We start from the raw sequence: 23747 nt of genomic DNA on the forward strand, positions 1-23747 counted from the left end.
AAAACTGTGGAGAGGGGGTGGTCCTTAGTTACTTTTGGAAACTCTTTAATTACGACTCACAATTTGGCCTTAGCCCAGGGAACATAAAAAACTTGGGGTTTGTTTGACTTCTCAGAAGAGTTAACTTTAAAGGACAGGTTCTAATAAGTCCATAGTAGGAGGAAGTGGGGAAAGGTTTAGGGGGGGAAAAAAAAGGGAAATTTGGTGAGAGAAATGGAATGAAGAAGCAGAAGTTATAGAGAAGGTGGAGACCGTGCAGAAAGATGGCAGTAGAGGGAGGCCTGAGCACAAATATGGTGGCCATGCATCTGGATAAAAAGATCTGGGGCAGGGGGACAGAGAGAGAAGCCTCAGAAGCCACCTTGTCTTCAGCTATTTGTTTACCTCAGTTAATTTAAAAATTGTATTTTGCAGAGAGACAATTTTAGGTGTCTGATAACATGTGGAAGCCTTGAAATACCAATTGAAATAAGCATCCCATTCGGTTCTGACAGTTTTAGAGCCATGGCTGTCCAATTTAGGTTTAAGAAAAGTATGTTTGGGGAATTCAAAAAGCTCCCCATAATGGTGATCAATGTTCTACATTACTTTTGGTTAAGTAGGTCCATTTAAATAGAAATTTGCATGAGGAGGGACTATTGTTTTTATTCATAAAACCAGCTGGAGTCTCTGAAATGAGAGAGAGAGCTCAAAACTTTTAGATAACTTAGATTCCATTTCTTAGAGGTTTTACTCTAGAGAAAAGAAAAGAAAAATCCTAAACAGCATAGTTTCTATAGGAACAGACTGGTTCCAAAGGAATCCGACCAAAGGCTTAGCACACATTTCCAATAGAAGCAGCCCAGTTTCAAAAGAGTCAGGTCAAAGTGCCAAATGAGTACTCACAAAAAAGGCAAAGCCTTTAACAGAAGGGACCAAGCCTTCAAAAAAAAAAAAAAAAAAAAATCAGGTCCCTTGAATAAAGACTGGAAAATTTTAAAATGCAAATAGAGCAGAGCTCCAGGGTCTGCAAAAAAACCCAGTGAGTTTGAACACAGTTTGGATCCAACTACTACTCTTTTCTAAACTTGTGAGTTTTGTATTATTATATTGTTACCAAAAAATAGGATTCACTTCCTGGTGGGTGTCAGCCAAATGGCACAACCATTTGTTGTGGGGAGTGAAGGGTGGGGAGAAGGAAGTATTTATTACTAGCAGCAAGTACAGAGAATGCTGGGGATTTTCCTCCCAAGGAAGTTTCTTTCTGAACAGCAAAATAGGGCAACTTTTAAGCTAAGGGTACATACATACTCATGAAGGGATTTGAGCAGAGGAGAATTCAGTATAGAATTGGGGCAAGTTTGACAGAATCCAAGTTGTAGTTGATGGAGTTCAGAAAGGGTCAACATCATCATTTCTTAGGTTCCAGCTGATTAAGTGATTGAATCCTCAAGAGGATTTGAATTCTGCAAAACAGCTCAAAAATGTGTTTCTGGTTAATATTTACCATTGTGACAGTCTTTACAACTGATTTATTATCTTTGTTATTGTTACTTCTCTTGCCTGATAACAAGAATTAGTTTGTTCTTATAAGATCATTAATTACTGAGACCTGTCCAATAAAAAGCACTGTGGCCAAGCTTCAATCACAAAAATGGCTTTTCTTACATCAAGAAATCCTTGTCTGGTTTTCTTTCTTCAGGGATCCCGACCCTATCTGCTTCTTGGCTGAAAGTTTAGAACCATAAGGTCTCTGTTTGTGTCTGTCTGTACATTTATGTATGTCTATGTATGTTTTAGTGTGTGATATTTTTCTACTTATGATATTGCCAAGATTAATTTTTAAAGAACTTTATTTGATTGGCTTAAAGACAAACATTTCTATACCTTAGAAATACTCTAAAAAATATACAGACTAACTCAAATAGTTTTCAGAATTAAAGAACATTCCTGCACTTGAGTTAGTCTAATAAGAAAGAAAAGCTTTCTAGAGTGATTTCATTTCCTTCACACGGTAACAGATATGTAGGTGGAGTACTATAGCAACACAGAAAATGAAAACATCTTCTTACCAAAGTCTACAAAAAGTGAAAAGCAGAGATGGTATTTGAGAAGAACCTTAATACATAACCAGACACTCCCAGAAAGTTAAGTGGTAATGGACATTTGAGGCAAATGAGACAAATTTTACAAAGTTCAGTGCCACAAAACAGCCAAGAATGTTTCAGAAACCACTTACATTTCTTTGTGACAAGTTTTTCATGATAGGTGATAGCAGAAGAGAATGGGGCAGTAGTGCTGAATTAGAGATGTGGCTGGAGAGCTTAATTATTGAGGATTAAATGTTGCAAGTAAAATAAACTTGTTTCATGAAAATAGAGACTGGGCAAAGGGGCAGGTGTTTATTACAAGGAGAAAATAAGAGTATCTCAGAACCCAAAGGTAAAAACAACACTGGGTCTCAATGAAACCTGGAATCAAGGTCTTGAAGGTCAGGAGATAAGGGAATACTCCATTTCTAATACTATTTCTGCTCCTCCCTGCTCATGTGCTTTATTCTACTTTCTAGTTAACCTTAGTTCTCTGTGAACATGTGGTCGCCAGAAGCTGACTGGTCATGTACATAACACTTCCAGCCACCTCAATCTCCAATTCAACACTGCAGCAAAGAAAGACCTTTCTCGAAGCTGAATTAGGTATCTATTCTTCATTTAACTATTAATAACTGCATCCAGAAGCATGAGGTTTTCAAGGTGTCCACTATAAGAATTGATTTGTACAAGGTCTTGGGAAAAATTATATATATATATATCTTGATGAAATAAAATTGCACTTTATTTTGTAGAGAAAAAGAGTGAAGGTGAAGATTTTCAAGCAAGAAATCAAACATGAAGGACTTCCCTGGTGGTCCAGTGGCTAAGACTCTGAGTTCCGAATACAGGGGGCCCAAGTTCAATCCTCAGGCAGGGAACTAGGCCCCACTTGCTGCAAATAGAAATTCCATGTGCTGCAACCAGGACCCAGCAAATCCAAATAAAATAAATAAGTAAAACAAATATTTAAAAAAATCAAATGTGATTGTATTTATGTTTTAAGAGGACCCTGTTGGTGGTCAGGTTTGACTTAAAGAGAGAAGAGCTACCAGGTTTATGTTGTTTACTGTTGTCTATGCTGTACCTGGCATACTTCCTGATGCAGAGGAGACTCTCAATAAATGTTTCATAAGTAAGTGGATAAAGAATGACGTCGGCATTTATCCTGAACAACAATGGAGAATGGTGCCATTTATTCAGATAGAGCCGACAGAGAAGTCTGATTGGAGATGGGGTGATGTTGTAGAGAGGAAAGTGAAGGTGTTGGGGGTGGTGGTGAAGTGGCTGATACATCAACTTAACTGGACTAAGGGCCGCCCTCAGAGCTGCAGAACATTAGTACTGGTTGCATCTGTGAGGGTGTCTCTGGAAGAGACTAGCATCTGATCCAGTAAACTGAGTCAAGATTGACCTTTACCAGTGTGATTGGGGTCTTAATTGAACAAACAGGTGAAGGAATGGTCAATTTCTTCTTGTTCATCTTTTCCTGCTCTCAGATATCAGAGGAAGTGGTTCTTGGGCCTCGGACTTGAAGACTAGAGATGTACCCCCCCCACACCCCTTCTCAGGCTTTCAGACCGGGACTAAATTTTAACATCAGCTCTCCTAGCTCTCCAGCATTCAGACAGCAGACTGTGGGACTTCTTGGCCTCCATAACCATACGAGCCAATTGCCATGATAACTCTCCTCTTCCATCTATTTCTACATAGCCTTTTAGCTTTGTTTCTCTGTAGAACCCTTACTAACACTGGCTGTCAGTCACTCAGCTGCTCTCTGTTCATGTGAAGTTTGAGTGGCCGGGTAGACGCTCAGGTGGAGATCTCAGTTCAACAATGGAACGTTTAATTCTGGATCTTGGGCATGAAGTCTTGGCAGACAACAAATGTGAAAAACTAGAGGATTCTATCGAGATAAGTGAAATTTAGTGACACTAACTTCTGTAATATATCTATTGGATTAAAAAATTAGAAGTTATTTCTTTTTTTAATAAAGTCCAATAGACATTCTTGATTGCTGGTCATTCTTCCAAACAGTGATTCAGAAACTGACGCTTTTTGTGTTTTGAGGCTCTACTGGTCCCTGATGTCTCTGCTGGATCTTGTGTATTCCACCACATAATTGAGGTGAACAGAGAGAGGGTTATGTAGGGAGTATTAAGGGGTAGGCTTGGCAGTGGTATATAACATTTCCTTCTATATTTTATTAACTCTTACACAGTAATATAGGCCTACTTAACTTCAAGGGAGAATGAGACTTGTCGTCTACGCTGTATGCTTAGGAAACAGGAAATATGTTTGGTGAACAGTTTCTACCAGGGCATGATGGTGCTTGGAGTTTAAAATCACCTCAAGGGATGCTACAGACAGAAGAGAACCCAGAGCCGAAGGCAGAGGCTTCAGGCAGCCTAGCAGGTAAAGGGCCGGTAAAGGAGGAGCTGGCAGAGGAAGCTGAGAAGGAATGCCAGACCGTTTAAGAGAAGTGATGTCATCTCGTCCAGGAGAGAAAGTGTTCACTGGGGAACTAGCATTTCACCTTACTAAACTCTCTGAGGATCTGTGTTGCAATATTGTAAAAACCTTTTTAAATGTCCTTAAGGGCAGGTTTTACATATATATATAAATCTATTCAGAATTTTTTTTTTTTTAGCTGGAGGAAAAGGACTTTTATTTTTTATTTTTTTTATTTTTTTATTTTTTTAATTTTAAAATCTTTACTTTAACTTTTATAGTCATTATTCGGTTGATTGAAATTAGAAATTAAAAAAAAAACGTTCTTTAACTTCCTTATTTTCTGCATATGTATCCTATTCCATTTATAAATCTAATAAATTTTAACAATAACTCTGGGATCTTTTATAATTTTAGTATTATGTTTACACAGTTAATTAAATACTATTAAACATTTTAAACAGCATTTATACATGTAATGTATTCTGTTAATTTTTAGGCAATTCAATATCTAACAAATCTTATCTAGTACTTAAAATTAATTCTCATCAGTCTAAAATTTTAATCTGTAACTATGGAGAATATTAACTTCTTTTACATATTTCAGGAAAAAACTGCATGTTAAGATAGTAGGTAACTGAATTATTCCATTATATAGCTTATATTAGAATCAAGTCTAATTGCATAGACCAAATTCTCTTAAATATCACAAACCATGGTTTTGAAATACTAAGTAATTAATGGAATAATACATAATCTGATTACCTAAACATTTCTATGTTTAAATCTAAATATTCTAGAGTTTAAAATCTACTTTCTCAAAAATGAAACATTGGTGTCATTTCAAAGATTCTTCAAGGATATATTCTTCAAGGATACTCTTACGTGTTTGGCATATTTACCTGAAATGCTGACCAAGACATTGTGCTTATAATGCTCTATGTGTAGTCACTATAGCAACTCATATAACAGTCTTGTAGATCTAATAACCAACAGAGATTACATACTTGGGTTTAGATTTTACTTAATTTTTCTTCTCACAAGACTTTGCAACCTGTTTTTGCCAACGTTCCAGGAGTAAGAAATCTCAACTGAAGCAAAGAAAATTCTTCTTATTTGGTGTTTGTGACCCAGGCCAGTTCTTGGCCCTTGGTGATAATTTTAAGAAATGCTTTTTAGATTGAATAAAATACCTTTATGAGCATATAATAGTAAAGGACAAAAACGCTTTTTCTCATTACTGAATTAAATACTTGTATTTTGCACCATACTGTTTATTGTTTAAAAGAGTTTTGTAACTAGGTAATAACTAGTCATCATCTACTAGTTGCTGTACAGTTCTTTCATTTAAAAGCTTTTGTTGTATGAGTATTATGTGACAAAGTCTTCCCAGATGGGGCTAGTAGTAAAGAACTTGGCTGCCAATGAAGGAGACATAAAAAGACCCAGGTTCAATCCTTGGGTCAGGAAGATCCCCTGGAGGAGGGCATGGCAACCCATTTTGGTATTCTTACCTAGAGAATCCCATGGACAGAGGAACCTGGTGGGTTACAGTTGATAGGGTTGCAGAGCTGGACACGACTGAAGTGACGGCATGCATGCGTTATGTGAGAAGCACTCTGCCAGGCCCAACAGGCAGAGTTGTCAGCTGAGAGATGCTGTAAGAGTTCTGTAACTAATACAGATGCAAATACTACGTTTGCATGCATGTGCTATGTTTCCTTCATTTAATATTTCTATTCTAAATATATTATTTCATGCACTGGGAGATGAAGAGGACGGTCAGGTCACATTTTAGCTTATTTTGTCCACCATACTACAAAGTTATGCCACACAATTTTTGTGTGTATGGATGGGCATATGACACTATGAAATATTTCAAGGTATTCTTCAAACAAACACTAATGAGGTTAATATGAATCATTAGGTATAAATGTGGAGCCCATAATGCTTCCTGAACATCAGCTATTGCTATTCGTCTTGGCTCATAATCTCTGCTTTCTGGTATTGTTATTTATCTTTCTATTTAGGCCCTATCTTCTCCCTTTGAATAAAGTTCTTCAGTGATAGAAATCATCTCTCATATCTCATAATTGCTTCAACTCTTAGTATAATGTCATCCAGTCATTCAAAAGGATGTTTCTATATATGAAGCATTGTGATAACTCTGGAAAATAGATGGGAACATGATATTGTTCCTGGTACCAAGAAGCTTAAAACCTGAAAGGGAATAAGAGAACAAAATGTGCAACAAAAGGCTAACACATAAAATTGAGGAAAACTAGAGATCAGTGTGTTAGTAGCAAATGTCTATGAATATCAAGAACACAACATAAGTGATTTTAAGCAGGCTCTTTAAAGAGAGAAAATATTATGCATATAAAAGTGGAAATAAGATATCCAAATAGAAGAGTATATTTGCAATTCTGAACACTTTCAAATAAAGCATTATTAAACAAATTTTGTATTTGTTTTTCCTTGGGAATTTGTGAATCATAATAAATGTGTGGAGGAAGTAAGTGGTTCAGGGTTGGGGAGAGTATCGTATGAAATCAGTGCTTTTGAAAACTCAAATAGGCACCCAGGCAAGGTATAGGGATGACAGAATCTTCATTTGTCACTAGGTGACATAATACATAGTGAATTAGCAAGCAAATGGTTTTCCTTTTTAGCATTAAAATTGTTCTTCAATCACTCATTTTATTTATTTAGTGAATGCATGTTTATCAAATAGTTATTTTGTGCCAAAATTATGGGTATAAACCTGTGTCAGATAAAGTACCTGACCTCGAAAAAGATCACAGTATTCAGGAAGATAGACATATAAACACAGTTATAATACAGAATGATAAATGTTATAATCAAGAGAAATAAGAGCATGTTCCGCTGGATTTTGGACTCTTCTACAAGTCCTTGTATAAAGGTAATCTACAATCTTTCCTCAATAGTCAAAGAAAGAAGTAGAATGTGATCCAACACTTATCAAAGCAAACACGTGTGTTTTTGTAGCAGAGGGAGTAATTTAATTTCATTAAAGCTTAGTTTCTTCAGCTATAAAAGGGAAATAACAATAAAAATGACAATAGAAAAATCTAGTGTGGCTTGTAAAATCACTTTTTAGAGATTTCAAATTCTTTCTGGCAAAATCTTGGTAATCAAATAAAATTACCTTTCAAAGCATATAGTAAGTGCTTACCATGTAGAATGTACTCAAGATAATAACTAGTCATGGATTACTCATAAAAGCTATGTCTTTCCCACTAAACTGTATGCTTCATGAGGGGAAAAGGAATCCTTTCTATAAGATGAGAAACTATCATTTGTTCTCTGATTTCGTCAAATGTAGCCACCTCATTGTAAAGGGTATTAACTAAATTGTCATGTAGTTCTTATATTGTTCAAAAACATTTCTTGTATTTAATAAATATAATTTGCCTCATTTATAGTCACATATGACCTTCAGAACAGTTCTTAATAATGTTATTATATGATTTTTTTTCACAAATGAGACGATACATTATGTCACTCTTGAGGATTTAGGGTTTAGACAGGAACAAAATTAAAGCTTATGTCCAAGTCTTCTGACTTCAAGCCCAGTGCTCCTCCCAAAGCTCTTAGCAAATGCTCAATGCAGACAGGACAGTGATTTAGAGTAAGATAACTTCAAGAAAATTAGAGATACCAAGGGAACATTTCATGCAAAGATGGGCTCAATAAAAGACAGAAATGGTATGGACCTAACAGAAGCAGAAGATTTAAGAAGAGGTGGCAAGAATACACGGAAAAACTGTACAAAAAAGATCTTCACGACCAAGATAATCACGATGGTGTGATCACTCACCTAGAGCCAGACATCCTGGAATGTGAAGTCAAGTGGGCCTTAGAAAGATTCACTATGAACAAAGCTAGTGGAGGTGATGGAATTCCAGTTGAGCTATTTCAAATCCTGAAAGATGATGCTGTGAAAGTGCTGCACTCAATATGTCAGCAAATTTGGAAAACTCAACAGTGGCCACAGGACTGGAAAAGGTCAGTTTTCATTCCAATCCCAAAGAAAGGCAATGCCAAAGAATGCTCAAACTACCGCACAATTGCACTCATCTCACATGCTAGTAAAGTAATGCTCAAAATTCTCCAAGCCAGGCTTCAGCAATATGTGAACTGTGAACTTTCAGATGTTCAAGCTGCTTTTAGAAAAGGCAGAGGAACCAGAGATCAAATTGCCAACATCCGCTGGATCATGGAAAAAGCAAGAGAGTTCCAGAAGAACATCTATTTCTGCTTTATTGACTATGCCAGAGCCTTTGACTGTGTGGATCACAAGAAACTGTGGGAAATTCTGAAAGAGATGGGAATACCAGACCACCTAACCTGCCTCTTGAGAAACCTGTATGCAGGTCAGGAAGCAACAGTTAGAACTACACATGGAACAACAGACTGGTTCCAAATAGGAAAAGGAGTACATCAAGGCTGTATATTGTCACCCTGCTTATTTAACTTCTATGCAGAGTACATCATGAGAAATGCTGGACTGGAAGAAGCACAAGCTGGAATCAAGATTGCCAGGAGAAATATCAATCACCTCAGATATGCAGATGACAGCACCCTTATAGCAGAAAGTGAAGAGGAACTCAAAAGCCTCTTGATGAAAGTGAAACTGGAGAGCGAAAAAGTTGGCTTAAAGCTCAACATTCAGAAAACTAAGATCATGGCATCCAGTCCCATCACTTCATGGGAAATAGATGGGGAAACAGTGGAAACAGTGTCAGACTTTATTTTTTTGGGCTCCAAAATCACTGCAGATGGTGACTGCAGCCATGAAATTAAAAGACGCTTACTCCTTGGAAGAAAAGTTATGACCAACCTGGATAGCATATTCAAAAGCAGAGACATTACTTTTCCAACAAAGGTCCATCTAGTCAAAGCTATGGTTTTTCCAGTGGTCATGTATGGATATGAGAGTTGGACTGTGAAGAAAGCTGAGCACCGAAGAATTGATGCTTTTGAACTATGGTGTTGGAGAAGACTCTTGAAAGTCCCTTGGACTGCAAGGAGATCCAACCAGTCCATTCTGAAGGAGATCAACCCTGGGATTTCTTTGGAAGGAATGATGCTGAAGCTGAAACTCCAGTAATTTGGCCACCTCATGCGAAGTGTTGACTCATTGGAAAAGACTCTGATGCTGGGAGGGATTGGGGGCAGGAGGAGAAGGGGACGACAGAGGATGAGATTGGTGGATGGCATCACTGACTCGATGGACGTGAGTCTGAGTGAACTCCGGGAGTTGGTGATGGACAGGGAGGCCTGGGGTGCTGCAATTCATGGGGTCGCAAAGAGTCAGACACGAGTGAATGACTGAACTGAACTGAACTGAGGCATTGGATTGTGTTTTAGCTTTGTGACTGAGTAATTCATTCCATCTAATTAAATTTCAGTTTTTCTACGTGTAAAATGGGAAAAGTGATAGTATCAACTATGAAAGGTACCAATGATTAAACAAGTTAATGTACATATAAAGTGTCTCGTTTAGAAAGTGCTCAGTGTGTATTTCTTCCACCATTCTTGGTTAGAATTGACAAGAACATTAGGCAACATTCAAGAAATAAAAGGTATTGTTAGAAAGGGATTAAGGGTTAAGGTTCGGGTTTCCTAACCCTAACCTGTCCTAGGTCATCTAGTAGTCAACTTGGTTCACTGTTGATGTTTTAATTCTCCCATATCTCTTCACTTAGCTCAGAAATTCTTTATATAAAGTACCTGAGATTCTCTACCATCTAGTCCTGTCTCTCCTCACTCTCTCCTTGTCCTCTGCCTTTCCCAAAGTAACCTGTCTGCTTTTCCTTGACTACCCCTCCAGCAGCTCCCAGGGCCCCAAGTTTCTTGTTATCTCCAGCAGGTTCAAGGTCTGCTATTTCCTGGATTTGTTAAATACAATGTTCCCATTAAGCAGTCCTAGCTAAAGGCCTTGCATGCAGTTTCCCTTATAGATTTTAAGAACATCATTGATTTTATGAAGGCTGTGGTTACTGTCATCCTTTAGATACTATTGTTATCATTTTTTAAGAATTTATAACAGGGGTAAAATTATGTGCGATTGACTTGTCAGGTTAATTCAACAAACACTGATTTTCACGCCCACAATGTAATAGAGTGCCAAGTGCAGCTGGGATATGAAATGAGATAAAGTCTCCGCCTTCAGCAAATACCAGTATCACTTCTTAAAAAAATGGTTGTGTAATGTAAGGCAGGAATAATTTCCTAATAGTTTATTAATATCAATGATCTTCATTAGGAAAAACTGCACAGCGGTAACTCACATTGACATCAAAATTCACTCCCTGAATCCAAATCAGTGCCAAAATAGGGCATCACCGTTTTCTACTCGATTTTCCTCATTCAGTTCAATTCAGTTCAGTGGCTCAGTCGTGTCCGACTCTGCGACCCCATGAATCGCAGCACGCCAGGCCTCCCTACATCACCAACTCATTACAGGGCTGTAATAGTATTTAATGGGGCTCCCCTGATGGCGCAGTTGGTAAAGAATCCGCCTGCAATGCAGGAGACTCCGGTTCCATGTCTGGGTTGGGAAGATACCCTGGAGAAGGGACCGGCTACCCACTCCAGTATTCTGGCCTGGAGAATCCCATGGCCTATACATACAGTTCACGGGATCGCAGAGTCGAATGGGATCTCAGGTCGGAGAAAAAGTTCTTGAGAAATAATTTAGTCTACCAACTAGCCTGGAATATGTATTTTCCGAGACAGAAATAAATAGAGGACCCTTCCATTGAATTCCGCGGGAAGCAGTTTTCTTTCTGTCCATAGTTCTGTGGCCTGGGAGTGCAGAAAGGAGAAGCGTTTGTCCTCCGCTTCCTCCTTCCCTTTGTTCCTCCTTTTCCTTTCATTTTGAAATAAGAGCTAGAAATCCTCAAGCTAAACTCTTTCTCTTTTTTAAGCACCTCTCCGCGGAGTCGGGGTTTGCTCCGGGACGGCTCCGCCTCTCGCTCGCCCGGATTGGCTGAGAGTCTAGCGGACCGAGGCTCGGGGCGGAGTCCGCGGAGCCCGGGCAGGGAGCGCACTCCCGGCGGCCGGGCTGATCCGCGCGGGGAGGGGAAAGACGCACTTGCCTCGCCGCCCACGAGGCTGCAGCGGAGCCGCTCCACGGTCCCGGAGGCCCTGCCGCCGCGCGCCGTGATGTGGAACCCGCTTCACGAAACCGACTCGGCCTCGGTGGCCTGGCCCCGTCCGCGCCGGCTCTGCGCGGGGGCCCTGGTGCTGGGCGCCGGCCTCTTCGTCCTCGGCTTCCTTTTCGGTACGAGGGGGAGGACGGGGGTCCGCGCCATGCTCGGCCCCCAGCCCGCCCGGCTGCCTCGCGGCCAGCCGGGCTCCGGGGCCCCCTGCCGCGGCGGATCCTGCTGCTGGGCTCCGGGGCGGGGATCGGGCTAGGGGGCGTGCAGACCAGCTCCCGCGAGTTAGGTGGGACTTAGTTGCCGGGGACGGTGCACGTTTGCGTTCTGGACGGGCTGCTGTAGGACAGGCTCCCAGGGTCAGGAGGAGAGTGCAGAAACCCTGAAACTGAACTTGAGAAAGTTCCACCGGCTGCAGGCCTGCGAGAAATTGGCACCTTTCCGCAGGATCTGGGGGGCATTTGCTAGGTCGTCCAAGAAGCTTTGTAAGAAACGACTCTTACCTCTTTGGGGTTTTTATCTGATACTGCTTCATGTGTACAGTGAGGAGAGCGCTGGGCATTGCTTCTCGGGAGCCCCTTTCTCTCTTTTTGGAAGTAAGTAATAGAGGAACAGTTAGTAACGGGCTGACCTTATTGTCAGTGCTCTGAACGGAACTTTAACAGCAGTGCTTTCGAGTTTCCCCCTTTGTACTAATTTGCAGACCTAACCCAACTCCCCAAGGTAATCAGGGAGCAACGCTGAGATTTTTCTTGAAGACTCTGCAACTTCTTCCTGACCTTGAGCAAGTGAGGGAGTCTCTCTTCCCCTCAGTTTGTCAGTCTTTGTAAGAACAATAGCTGTAACTTACTGGGAATTGTAAATTGGCACTTTATTCTTTCCTGGTGAGGAGAAGCTTCTAATTTACTTTTAATGCACAAGACTAGCGTAAGGTATCGCCAGGTAGTTTACCCCTACTATGAATTCTGGGCTCCCTTTCTGGGATTTAGAAGACCAGGGCATAAACTTGCTAGGAATAGTAGTTTAGTCACCAAGTCGTGTCTGACTCTTGCAACCCCATGGACAGAGGAGCCTGCCATGGGATTCTCCAGCATAGAATACTGGAGTGGGCTGCCATTTCCTTCTCCAATAAATCTGCTAGGTTGGCTCAAACTCAGTCTCTTTTTGCTTGCTTTGTGCCCTTTGAACCACATTGTGCTTATAACTAATGTGGATATCAGGGTTGCTGTGGGGCTAAGGTGAGATAAGTGTGCTCATTAAGGACACCCGCCAACTTGAGTTTCAATTGTCTCAACTGAATACGTGGGAAATTCACTTGGCAAGGTTAGCATGAAGATTAGGATCTTATGTCTTTTTTTTTTTTTTTTTTTTGGCCACTCTGGGTCTTGCTGTGCTTGAGCTTTCTAGTTGCCAGGAGTGGGGGCCACACGGCTCAGTAGTTGGACCTCTTGGCCTCTAGGCTCAACAGTTGTGGTACTGAGGCTTAGTTGCCCCTGGCATGTATCATCTTCCCGAACCAGGGATCCAGCTTGTGTCCCTGTGTTGGCAGGTGGATTCCCATCCACTGTGCCACCAGGGAAGTCTTCTCTGTCTTTTAGAAGCCTTTTGTGCTTCTTAGTGTTGCCCTTTGGCTTCCCAGGTGGCTCAGTGGGGTACAGAATCAACCTGCAATGCAGGAGACTTGGGTTAAATCCCTGGGCTGGGAAGATCCCTTGGAGGAGGGCATGTCAACCCACTCCAGTATTCTTGCCTGGAGAACCCGGTGGATAGAGGAGACTGGCAGGCTACAGTCCATGGGGTTGTAAAGAGTCAGACACGACTGAAGCAACTGAGTGTGTACCCAGTATTGTCCTCGGCCCCGTACAGTGGCTTACAGAGTGTGTTCTTTATTAATGTTAATTTTCCCCTAGGATTCTCTGCTCCTTCCCTCCCACAGGCCTCCATCCTCTTATCCAACTCATTTTTCAGATCTCGATTCAAGCATTTCATCCCTCGTGTGCCCTGATCTTAAAGTCGTTTCCAAGTCCCCCTTTTTTTTTAAACATACTGGTGGAACTATATTTCCATTTGCTGCCAACCATTTATTTCAGTACACATGTATATATGCATGTGTGTAACATGTATGTGGTTAATAATTGGAAAGCTCCATGAAAGCTAGCTGGGTGGTTTTGGTAACCATTTATGCACAAATCGTATCATTTAGCTGAATATCTGTCATGAAGCCAGCTACAAGGGATCATGGTCCTGGGAGAACTGCCTGCCCGTTGCCTCTAGCCTCTGGTTGTCTTGCAGAGATGTTGGGTGTCTTGCAGTTTCATTGTAGCTCTCTGAAGTTGGATTTCTCAAGCCTGCCTTCAACTGGAAGCACAAAATATTTTATCACACTTTGTTTTAGTGTCAGAACCAGAACAAATTACAAGACTGAATTGCCTTCAACTCTTTGAAATGATTTATGTACATGAAATACGTTCATAATTAATTCATTAAACATCTACTAAATGTTTCTTCTGGGTCAGCAGAGGAATAGTCACTGGGGATAGAAGCTTGAAGGAGAAAGAAGGTGGATCTCCTTTCTGCTTTCCTTTTCCCCATTAGTTGAAGTGTATTTAATTTTAGTGCTAATATCATAAAGCATTTCTTAGAATAACAGCAATACATAATGAAATTAGATTAAAAATATATTGTGACTGATTTGTAATTAAGTCTGTGTGCATGATTTTTTTTCCAATGGAGGTAGGCAAGAGAAAACTTCAGGAAATCTCAGTTAATGCCAGAGGTCATGGACAATTTGTGTTTTACATATGATAAATAAAATAATAAAGAAAAATAGGCTCTGTCTGTAAGGTCATACCCCATTTCCTATATTTGTTTGTCTTTTGCAGGATGGTTTATAAAGTCCTCCAGTGAAGCTACTAACATTCCACAGCATAATGTAAAGAAAGCGTTTTTGGATGAGTTGAAAGCAGAGAACATCAAGACCTTCTTGTAGTAAGCAGATACTTCAAAGTTTATATCAAGTTGAAAAATTTTGTTATTCTGTTTAGAAGTTTGATCCACTATTTCATAAACAGAAACTGACTTAAAAAAAAAGTCTTATTATTGAAGATCTTGTATCACATTTCATCTCAAAAGGATTGTACCCTCAGCTGAACTTTATCATGATAGATGTTTTAAAGCAGGTGTCAGCATACTTTTCCTGTAAAGAGCCAGCTTTTGTAGGCTGGCTGATCTCTGTCACAACTACTCAGCTCTGCTATTGTAGCACCAAAGAAGTGATAGGAAATACATGTTGGAATAAGGGTCATTTTTCATAGAACTTTATATTATCAAAATAAAATTTGAACTTTGTATAAATATGTCACAAAATATTATTCCTTTTGGTTTTTTTCACCTATCTAAAACATGATAATCATTTTTAGCTTGTGGGCTGTACAAAAAAAAAGGAAATGATCTGGATTTGGTCAGGGAAACATAGTTTGCTGACTCCTGTTTTAGAGGAAGATAATGTATTTAAGTCAAAAGAATAAATTTGGACTTTGAAGTCAGACATTGACAAGTTTAAATTCCATCTTTGCCTGTTGATATTAACATAACATTGATTGAGTATGTAACCTTCCTGAGCTCTCATTTCACATCTATAAAATGGGAATAGTGATACTGTTATGATGAGCATATGTGTGACCTAGTATAAAAACCTGCTGCCTATTTCCTGAAATAGCTATCCCTGGTATAGAGAAAAAGAGTAAATGAGTAAACTTAAAAGGTATTTGCAAGACAACTAATAATAAAACACTTTTATTGACTAATCAATTGGAATACTTAAGACTCTTTCAAAACAAAATACTTGAAGTCCTGATAATGATTAAAGGATTCCTTTATGAATACAAGTTATAATTTTATATAAAAACAGCCAAGTGAACAGATAGATAGATGCAGCAGACCCAGGTTCTATCCCTGTGTTGGGAAGATCCCCTGGAGAAGGGAATGACTACATTTTCCAGTATCTTGTCTAGAGAATTTATGGACAGAAGAGCCTGGTGGGCTACAGTCCATGGGATCTCAAAGAGTTGGACATAATGAGGCAACTAACACCAGAGAGAATGTACACATAGTCTTTAGAATTAAAACTATGAATAAAATTTGCTAGGGCATCTGTCAAGTCTTTATAAGGGCCATTTCTGGTGAGAGATGTGGAATTTAAAATTTTTTTTCGTGGAAATTTTCCTGCCTCTTCATGTCTTTTGCTGTAGTTTTGTATAATAGATGTAGTGAAAGTGGAAGTCTGTAGACATAATCTTCACTCCTAGACAGGTGCTGCCTCTGCTTCCTTTTTCCTTTTCTGACCTGTGGGATGGTGGTTGTTATTCAGTCGCCAAGTTGTGTCTGACTCTTTGGGACCCCATACACAGCAGCATGCCAGGCTTCCTTGTCCTTCACTATGTCCTGGAGTTTGCTCAAACTTATGTCCATTGAGTCAATGATGCCATCCATCCATCTCATCCTCTGTGACATGGAGTGACCAGCAAAGAAGAAAAATGAATACCTTCCTCTCTCACTTTCTGGGCCCTCAGCTTTTTGCTTATTCTCCATGGCCTTGACCAAGATCTCCTGTGTATGCAGCCAAAATCTTGGTTCTCTGTGTACCGATGATGAACATAAATATGGAGACAGTTATGGAGGAGGAAAGAGTGACTTTATTTCTTTGGCAGGCAGAGGGGGAGTACCTCAAGAACTGTGCTCCTCTCCCTGGAGAGTAGTGTAGTGTATGGTGTTAGTCGCTCAGTTGTGTCCGACTCTGTGACCCCATGGACTATGACCTGCCAGGGGGATTCTCCAGGCACGAATATTTGAGTGGGTAACCATTTCCTCCTCCAGGGGATCTTCCAGACCCAGGAATCGAACCCAGGTCTCCTGCCTTGTAGGCGGACTCTTTACCATCTGAGCTACCAGGGAAGCCCTGGAGAATGGAAGAGGTTAAATAGTCAGATAGGGTTATGTGACAGGGATCAAGGTATTAGCATTCTTCTGCAAACTGACAGGGTTAGCATGTGTGCAGGGTCTCAGGTGGTTGGGTCTCCTAAACTTGATGAGTTTTTCTGATTCCTTTAATCTCACCATATCTCAGGTGGTTTCCTGGCTGTCCCTCTCTTGATTAGCAGCTGTTTTGAGTCTACCCTTTGGAACTCAGAGAAGGTCATGAAGGTAGAGTCTTGCCTATAGAAGTGGGGGACAAAAAGGCCTCCATGCCTGAAACCCCACAGGGCCCTGCTTGGCATCATTTAGAACTCAAGAATTTTCACCATTAACACAAAAAGAGATGAACAGAACCCCCACTCACCCCTCCAAGGGCCACAGAATCTCCAGAAGCCTCCTGAACTCCCCATAATTCCAGTTTGCCATTTGTCCATTGGAGCTGTTCAGTCTATTTATACCCTTAGGTCAGGGGTCATTATAAAGGCTCAGATCTGTCTTCTCCCCTTTTCTAACCCTTTGCTTTACTGCTAAAGATTCTCTACTGTTTCAAAGTTACTTGACTCTGACTGGGAGGATTAACCTTGGCGTGCAAGGTTGTCCCCTGTTATCCTTTTGTTTTGTAACACCAGGTTAAAGTCTCAGATTTGTTCATTATTTTGCATTCTTCCTCCACCTGTTCTGAAAGACAAGGATATTTTAGAGGAATGATTTAGAATTTCGCTGATCTGCATTTGAATACCCGTTCTACCTTTCACTGGTTGTCTTTAAGTCACCTAATGTCTCTAAGCATTGTTCATTCGTAAACCAAATGTAGTGTATTAAAACATACATCAATAGCTCCCTTTATTAATTGAGACAACATAATGATACTTAGGACATATTTAAAGTTTTCTAGCCAGACAGAGATGTATGTGCCTATTTTTAAAATGCACAATGTTAGCTATTTTGGATAGTTAATAAGTTATTCAAATAAATTTAAAAATAACTTGATATTCTAGTAGGTCAAGAAATTGTGACACACTTCTCAATTGATTAAAACAAAAAAATAGGAACTTCTGTTTATTACCAGTTGTCTCATTGAGCCTCAGATCTTTGTGTATTAGTGAGGTAGCAATTTTCTCCTTCTGTATGAATGAGAGGGCTTCTCTGATGGCTCAGAGGGCCAAGAATCCTGTCATCTGCAATGCAGGAGACACTGTACCCTCGGGTTCCATCCCTGGGTTGCGAAGATCCCCTGGAGGAAGAAGTGGCAACCAATTCCAGTATTCTTGCCTAGAGAATCCCATGGACAGAGGAGCCTGGTGGGCTACAGTCCATGGGGGTCCTAAAGAGTCAGACATGACTGAGCCGCTAAGCACGCACAATGAATGAGAAATTTAAGACATGGCCAGGATCATACAACAAGACAGTGGCAAAACCTGCAGTACACTGATTTTGTGCCAATTGATGTTATTTATCCTTGGAAACAAATCTTTTTTTTCTTACTCATCATTTTTAGGATCAACTTTTCTCCAAATGAATGGATTCTAATGCTAATCCTAGGATGCTTGTTGTATGTCAATTGATAAAAACAAAACTTTCACCAGGAATTTCACTCATCATGTTACCTGATGAAACTTGGGTCTGCTAGCCTGCTGGGCAGCAAAGTCAATCTACTGACACTGGGTTGAGGTGAAGGAGTACGGTGTTTATTACAGGGTGCCAAACAGAGAGAACAGAACCTCATACTCAAATGACCGGAAATCATAGATGGCTTTCAAGGGGAGGGTTTTTAAAGACAACATTTGAGATGCTGGTTGCAGCTCATGGACTTTCTTCTGATTGGTTGGTGATGAGGTAACCAGAAGATGTTTCAGAAATCTGAATCATCAACTTTGTGGTTCTGAGTAGTCTCAGGTCTATGTCCTGTGGTCAGCACGTAGTCACCATACTCCAGCTATGTGGGGTTCTCAGTTTCTGCAGAACAGCCCAAAGATATGCATCAGATTGTTAAATTGTTTAAACTATCATTACTTTTCTTGCTTTACCACTTTTCCTTTATTTCTGTATTCGCTCACTTCCATAATAGTAATTGCTTGTGTCTGCTCTTTGGAACTCAGGGAAGGCCTAGGAGATTAAAGCCTTTTACTACAAAATATAAACAGGGGGCTCTGTGGGGCTTTTGTATCTGGGAGGGCCCTTCGAGGTACTACTTGGCTTCAATCTGCCTTTTTCTTTGACACTCCTTAATCCTGACAGGAATAGAGACTGAATGAGAAAAAGGAATAAGGCTTTTTGGATAGACAGGTTCATCATGATCTTGGCAGGGGAATTTAGTTTTAGATCTGATAATGATCTCCTGTGTGTGTGTGTTTGTGTGGGCAGGGTCAAGCCCCCCGTAACAATTCATGTAAGAATTATTCATGTAAGAATAGAGTGATAGCTATGACTTCAGGAAATTTACATACTTTGCATCTATTTTAGTTATGTTACAGTTTGGATTTGTGTAATAGGGAATAAAAGAGCCACATGTTGGCTGTGTAATGTTTTCTTTCCAGGTCGATGAGGAAATGCATAGATGCTCAGCTGCCTCTTAAAATTGTGTTCTTTTCATGACTGTATTTTGCAAATATACATTAGAAATCATATGTAGGGTTTTAAACTTCTAAATATTTATTGAATGAGAATTGTAGTACTGTTTTTGTAAATAAAAATTTAAATGATTTTACTCTAATTATAAAATTAATCCCAGGACTCCTCTTCCTCCCTTATTTATTTTTAAGATACGCAGTTGATTCAGCACTTGAAATTAGGATGACTATAGCTATGTTGGTTATTTGTTTTTTTTTTTTTTTTAATCACTGTAAGAATGGAAGTAGGTTGAGTTTAGAAAAACCTACATAATTAGAATGAGAATTTCATGAAGCTCAGGACATTTATAAGCTAGAAATGAATAAATGTCATTTCATGACACATGATGCTTTGTCATATGGGATTTTTTTTTCTTGAAACTACTTAAATTGAAAATAACAGTGAACTGAATCTTCAAGGAAACAACAAATTTCCAAGAAAGAGAATTTTAAAACAAAAGCCCCAGTATCTACACATATTAAATGAGAAATTAGTCTATTCTTGAAAATACTTGTGGTAGCTAAAATTTTAGCCACATAGTTTGTTATTTGTTAAAGATATTCTTGGTCAGACTAATTATCATTGTTGATTTTTAGTATTATACTTAGAATGCATGGTGAATGGAGTACAAAAGATTCAGTTTGAGTGTGTGTAAATATGTCCAAATTACTTCTTAAAGAAGACAATTTAAAATGGTTGCTAGTCAAAAGGTTTCTCACTTGGCTATAATGTTCATTATTTTAAAATAAATGTGATTATCAGTAGTTCTTAGAATGTCACAGCTTGATCTTTGGCTGAAAATATTTTTTACTTTCCAATTATATTTTACAAGATAAAATAAATAGATAATTCCATGAAAGTTCAAATATGCCTGAGTCTTAAGGAAAGACTAGAACGAACACTTTCTTCATCTAATATGGAGAGATCCTCTACAGGCATACACTTACCAATTCTCTATGAAGATCAGTTTTTCTGATTTTTCTCTTGAATGAGTACAAATTAGAGCATGAAGATTTTAAAACACACTTTAAAATCTATTTGACTTGATAATGGTACCACTTTGCTTTTTTAAGGTGTAGCATTTAAAAGTATTTTTTTTAAATGTAAATCTGCTTTATTTGGTTGTTGATTTAAGACAAAGCCTAACTAAACAATTTCTAACCACTTTCAATTTTTGTTCAACAGTAATTTTACACGGATACCACATTTAGCTGGAACAGAACAAAACTTCCAGCTTGCAAAGGAAATTCAAGCTCAGTGGAAAGAATTTGGCCTGGATTCTGTTGAGTTAGCCCATTATGATGTCCTGTTGTCCTATCCAAATGAGACTGTTCCCAACTACATCTCAATAATTGATGAAGATGGAAATGAGGTAAAAAGAAAGAAAAAATAAGCTCCCCCATCTTCTCTTTTGAAATGCCTTCTGTAAAAGAATGCCCTGTGCCATCTCCAAACACTGATAGAAATGAGTATTGACACTTGTGAATGATGCCTTTAATGATCTTACTGTTGGTGCCAACTCTTTCTTAATGATGTTTGAATTTAATGTGATGTTGAAAAGATTCTGAGAAGTTGATGCTTGATGACAGTTGCTATTTTCTTCTTTTTAACTATTGTTCACTAACAAAATATGATATGTTAGTAAACTACAGCTAAATTAGATACATTTTTGATTGGTTCAGATGATAAAAGATCATGCATCAATTTGAGGATGCTAGGAAATTGTGAGAGATGTGTTGTTTGAGCTAGTAGATTTTTATTGGTAATTCATGATTATATTTCCTATGATCATGTATTCAGCTGTGTACCCAGAACTTGGGTGTGGGCATTTGGAAAGAAGAGAGTTTGGAGAGAAACACTAGAGAATTACATCTACGCTAAAAACTTACAGTCTTCTTTGCTAGTTAGGGCACATAATTGGAAAAGAAGATGATACAAGTAGTTGAGATATTTCATATCATGATGTATATTCAGTATGAAAGCTCATAAAATATAACTCATATATTCATCACTATTTGCCTTAGAGCTACCATATCCATATCTAAAATAGCCCTTTTCCTCTAGATAGCTTTCTTGAGTCCCCTTCTCTGGAGCTTCTAAATTGCATATAGCTTCAAATGTATCCAGTTTGATTGGTCAGCACAAAATATCATGTGATTTTTGTACATACAAATTGTTAATCACCTCCTCTTATTGACTGATGAATCAGCTTCTTCTTAATGGTTAATATGCTATTTTGCAGTCAGTGATATAATCCCATGGTAAATTTCCTAGTATGAGTTGAAACTTGACATATTCACTCTTTTAAAATTATAGTAGTTAATACAGTTTAACTTTTAAAAATACTCTCAAACCATTTCACAATTATAAAAATATTTTTAAGGTTGGTGTGGGGAATACCAATATACTCCATAAAATTCCATAGCCTTTATAAGTGGTGACATTATCTATATAATTATTTAAAAAGTATATTTAGGAAGAGTATTTGATCACATAGTAAAATGCCAGTAATATTAAAAAATACGTGGAAACAGTTGGGGAGGGAGACAGTGAGACAAATAGAGAAAGTAGCATCAACATATACACACTATTGGTTTAAGATGCACAGCTGGTGAGAAGTCCCTGTGTAGCACACCAGTCTGGTGCTCTGTAATGACGTGTATGTATAATTAAGACTGATTTGCATTGTTGTATGGCAGAAACCAAAACAACACTGTAAAATTTAAAAAAAAAAATATTAATGCATTAAACCAAATTTGCTTTCTCAAATTTGGTGATTGTATACAATGAGGAAAATAACAAACTTTCATTTTTCTTCTCTTTTCTTCCTCTTCACTTCCCAGTTGCATCCCTACCTTTGCTTTTATTCCATTTCATTATTTGTTTTTCCTATTATAAGCATTTATGAAATTTCTAAAGCCTGTCCCGTAACATAAACATATAATGTAGAAGTTTTATTTTGGAGGTTTTCCTGAATGGAGTTAGCTGCCAAAAGCTTATTAACTTTTTTGAAAGTTATATCATTAATTCAATTTTGTTTTTGTCTGTTATATCTGTACATAAATATTCACACAGTTCTTCAAAGGGCCTTGCTTCTTCCCTATTTCCCTCTTCCCTGAGGGAATCACTGTTCAGCCCTGAGCTGATTCTTTTGATATTTGCTTCTGTTTCTTTAAGTGATGTGCTTGTATTGCTTGTATTTCAGATTCAAGCATTTTCTTTTGACCTTATAACAGGTCAGCTCTATTCTCACCCCTCTGCCCCAGCTACAGATGCTCTCTTACTGGATCCCAATCTCCCAGATCAATTAATGTGACTGACCATTCATAGCCAAGCTAGGTAAACTGCGAACTTTACTGTCCTGCATGGCACAGACATGTTCCCCTTCCCACAGATAACAAATATGATTAATATTTTATAGATTCTACCAGAAATGTTTTCAACACATATTATGCATTATTTTCTCTTTATTTATGTAGGGACAATGCACCATATAGATTCAACTATATATATATATATATATATATATATATATATTGCCTTTTTATGTTGCAAAAGTTAAGTAAAAATTTATAAGCCAAAATTATTTTAGTTATACTCAGAATACATAGTTTGAGGCTATGTTAGTGAATGTTGGATAGTGAACATTGCTCACTGGTGTATTGTCTGTGTTTGATGAAGTCACCCAAAAGAGTCATTTGCTTGACCATAAGAAACTTTTCCCAGTTGTTGGAATAACTCATAAACTTGATGTGAAGTCCACCTGCTCAGTGATGCTGTAAAATTGAAGGTTACCATAAAGGCTAATCAAGTGAGACTAGCTTGAATGCTTCTTTGACTGAAAGACTTGGTGATGTGATGACTTTGTCTCAAGGTGGATTTTTACTGGGCTTTAGCATAGTTTTTCTTAGAATTTTCCCCAGTGATTCAGTTCAGTTTGTTCTCAATGTGGACCAGAGAAGAATTACAGGAAAAATGGAAGATGTGGGAATTTTTGAAGAGTAGTAGTTGATTTGGTTTCATTTTAGATTCTGTTAGCATCTGAAGGAGGTAACTGGTGCTTTAGTATAGTATCAGGTCAGATTCACTCTCCATCTCCCAGCACCTTTAAATTACTGCACTGGCCAGGACCTATAGTTTAATATTGAAAGGAAGTGAAGAAAGCAGGTGTCCTTGCCTTGAATGTCTTTAATGTTTCACCTTAATTTTGATATTTATGTCAGGTTACCTTAATTCAGGGCTTTCCAGGTGGCACTAGTGGTAAAGAACCCACTTTCCAATGCAGGACACATAAGAGACGTGGGTTCGATCCCTAGGTCAGGAAGATCCAATGGAGGAGGGCTTGGGAACCCACTCCAGTACGCTCTTCTGTCCGCGGGATCACAGAGATTGGAGACAACTGAATCGACGTAGCACAGCATGCACTAAATCGCTTTTCAAGTTCACTAAGGCTTTT

General features: G+C 38.8%; 1 protein-coding gene across 3 annotated transcripts in view; it reads left to right on the top strand.

Moving 5' to 3' along the window:
- The first annotated feature begins 11714 nt into the window (after window positions 1–11714).
- The window catches only part of FOLH1 (folate hydrolase 1), a 70149-nt gene continuing 58116 nt past the window's right edge, over window positions 11715–23747 (top strand). For all 3 annotated transcript variants that reach the window (XM_068975829.1, XM_068975830.1, XM_068975831.1), the window contains exons 1-3: window positions 11715–11832; window positions 14590–14695; window positions 20477–20663. In XM_068975829.1, coding sequence (XP_068831930.1) covers window positions 11715–11832; window positions 14590–14695; window positions 20477–20663 — 411 coding nt within the window. The remainder of the gene's footprint in view (window positions 11833–14589; window positions 14696–20476; window positions 20664–23747) is intronic.

Source organism: Capricornis sumatraensis, chromosome 8 (genome assembly GCF_032405125.1).
Source record: "Capricornis sumatraensis isolate serow.1 chromosome 8, serow.2, whole genome shotgun sequence".
NCBI lineage: Eukaryota > Metazoa > Chordata > Mammalia > Artiodactyla > Bovidae > Capricornis > Capricornis sumatraensis.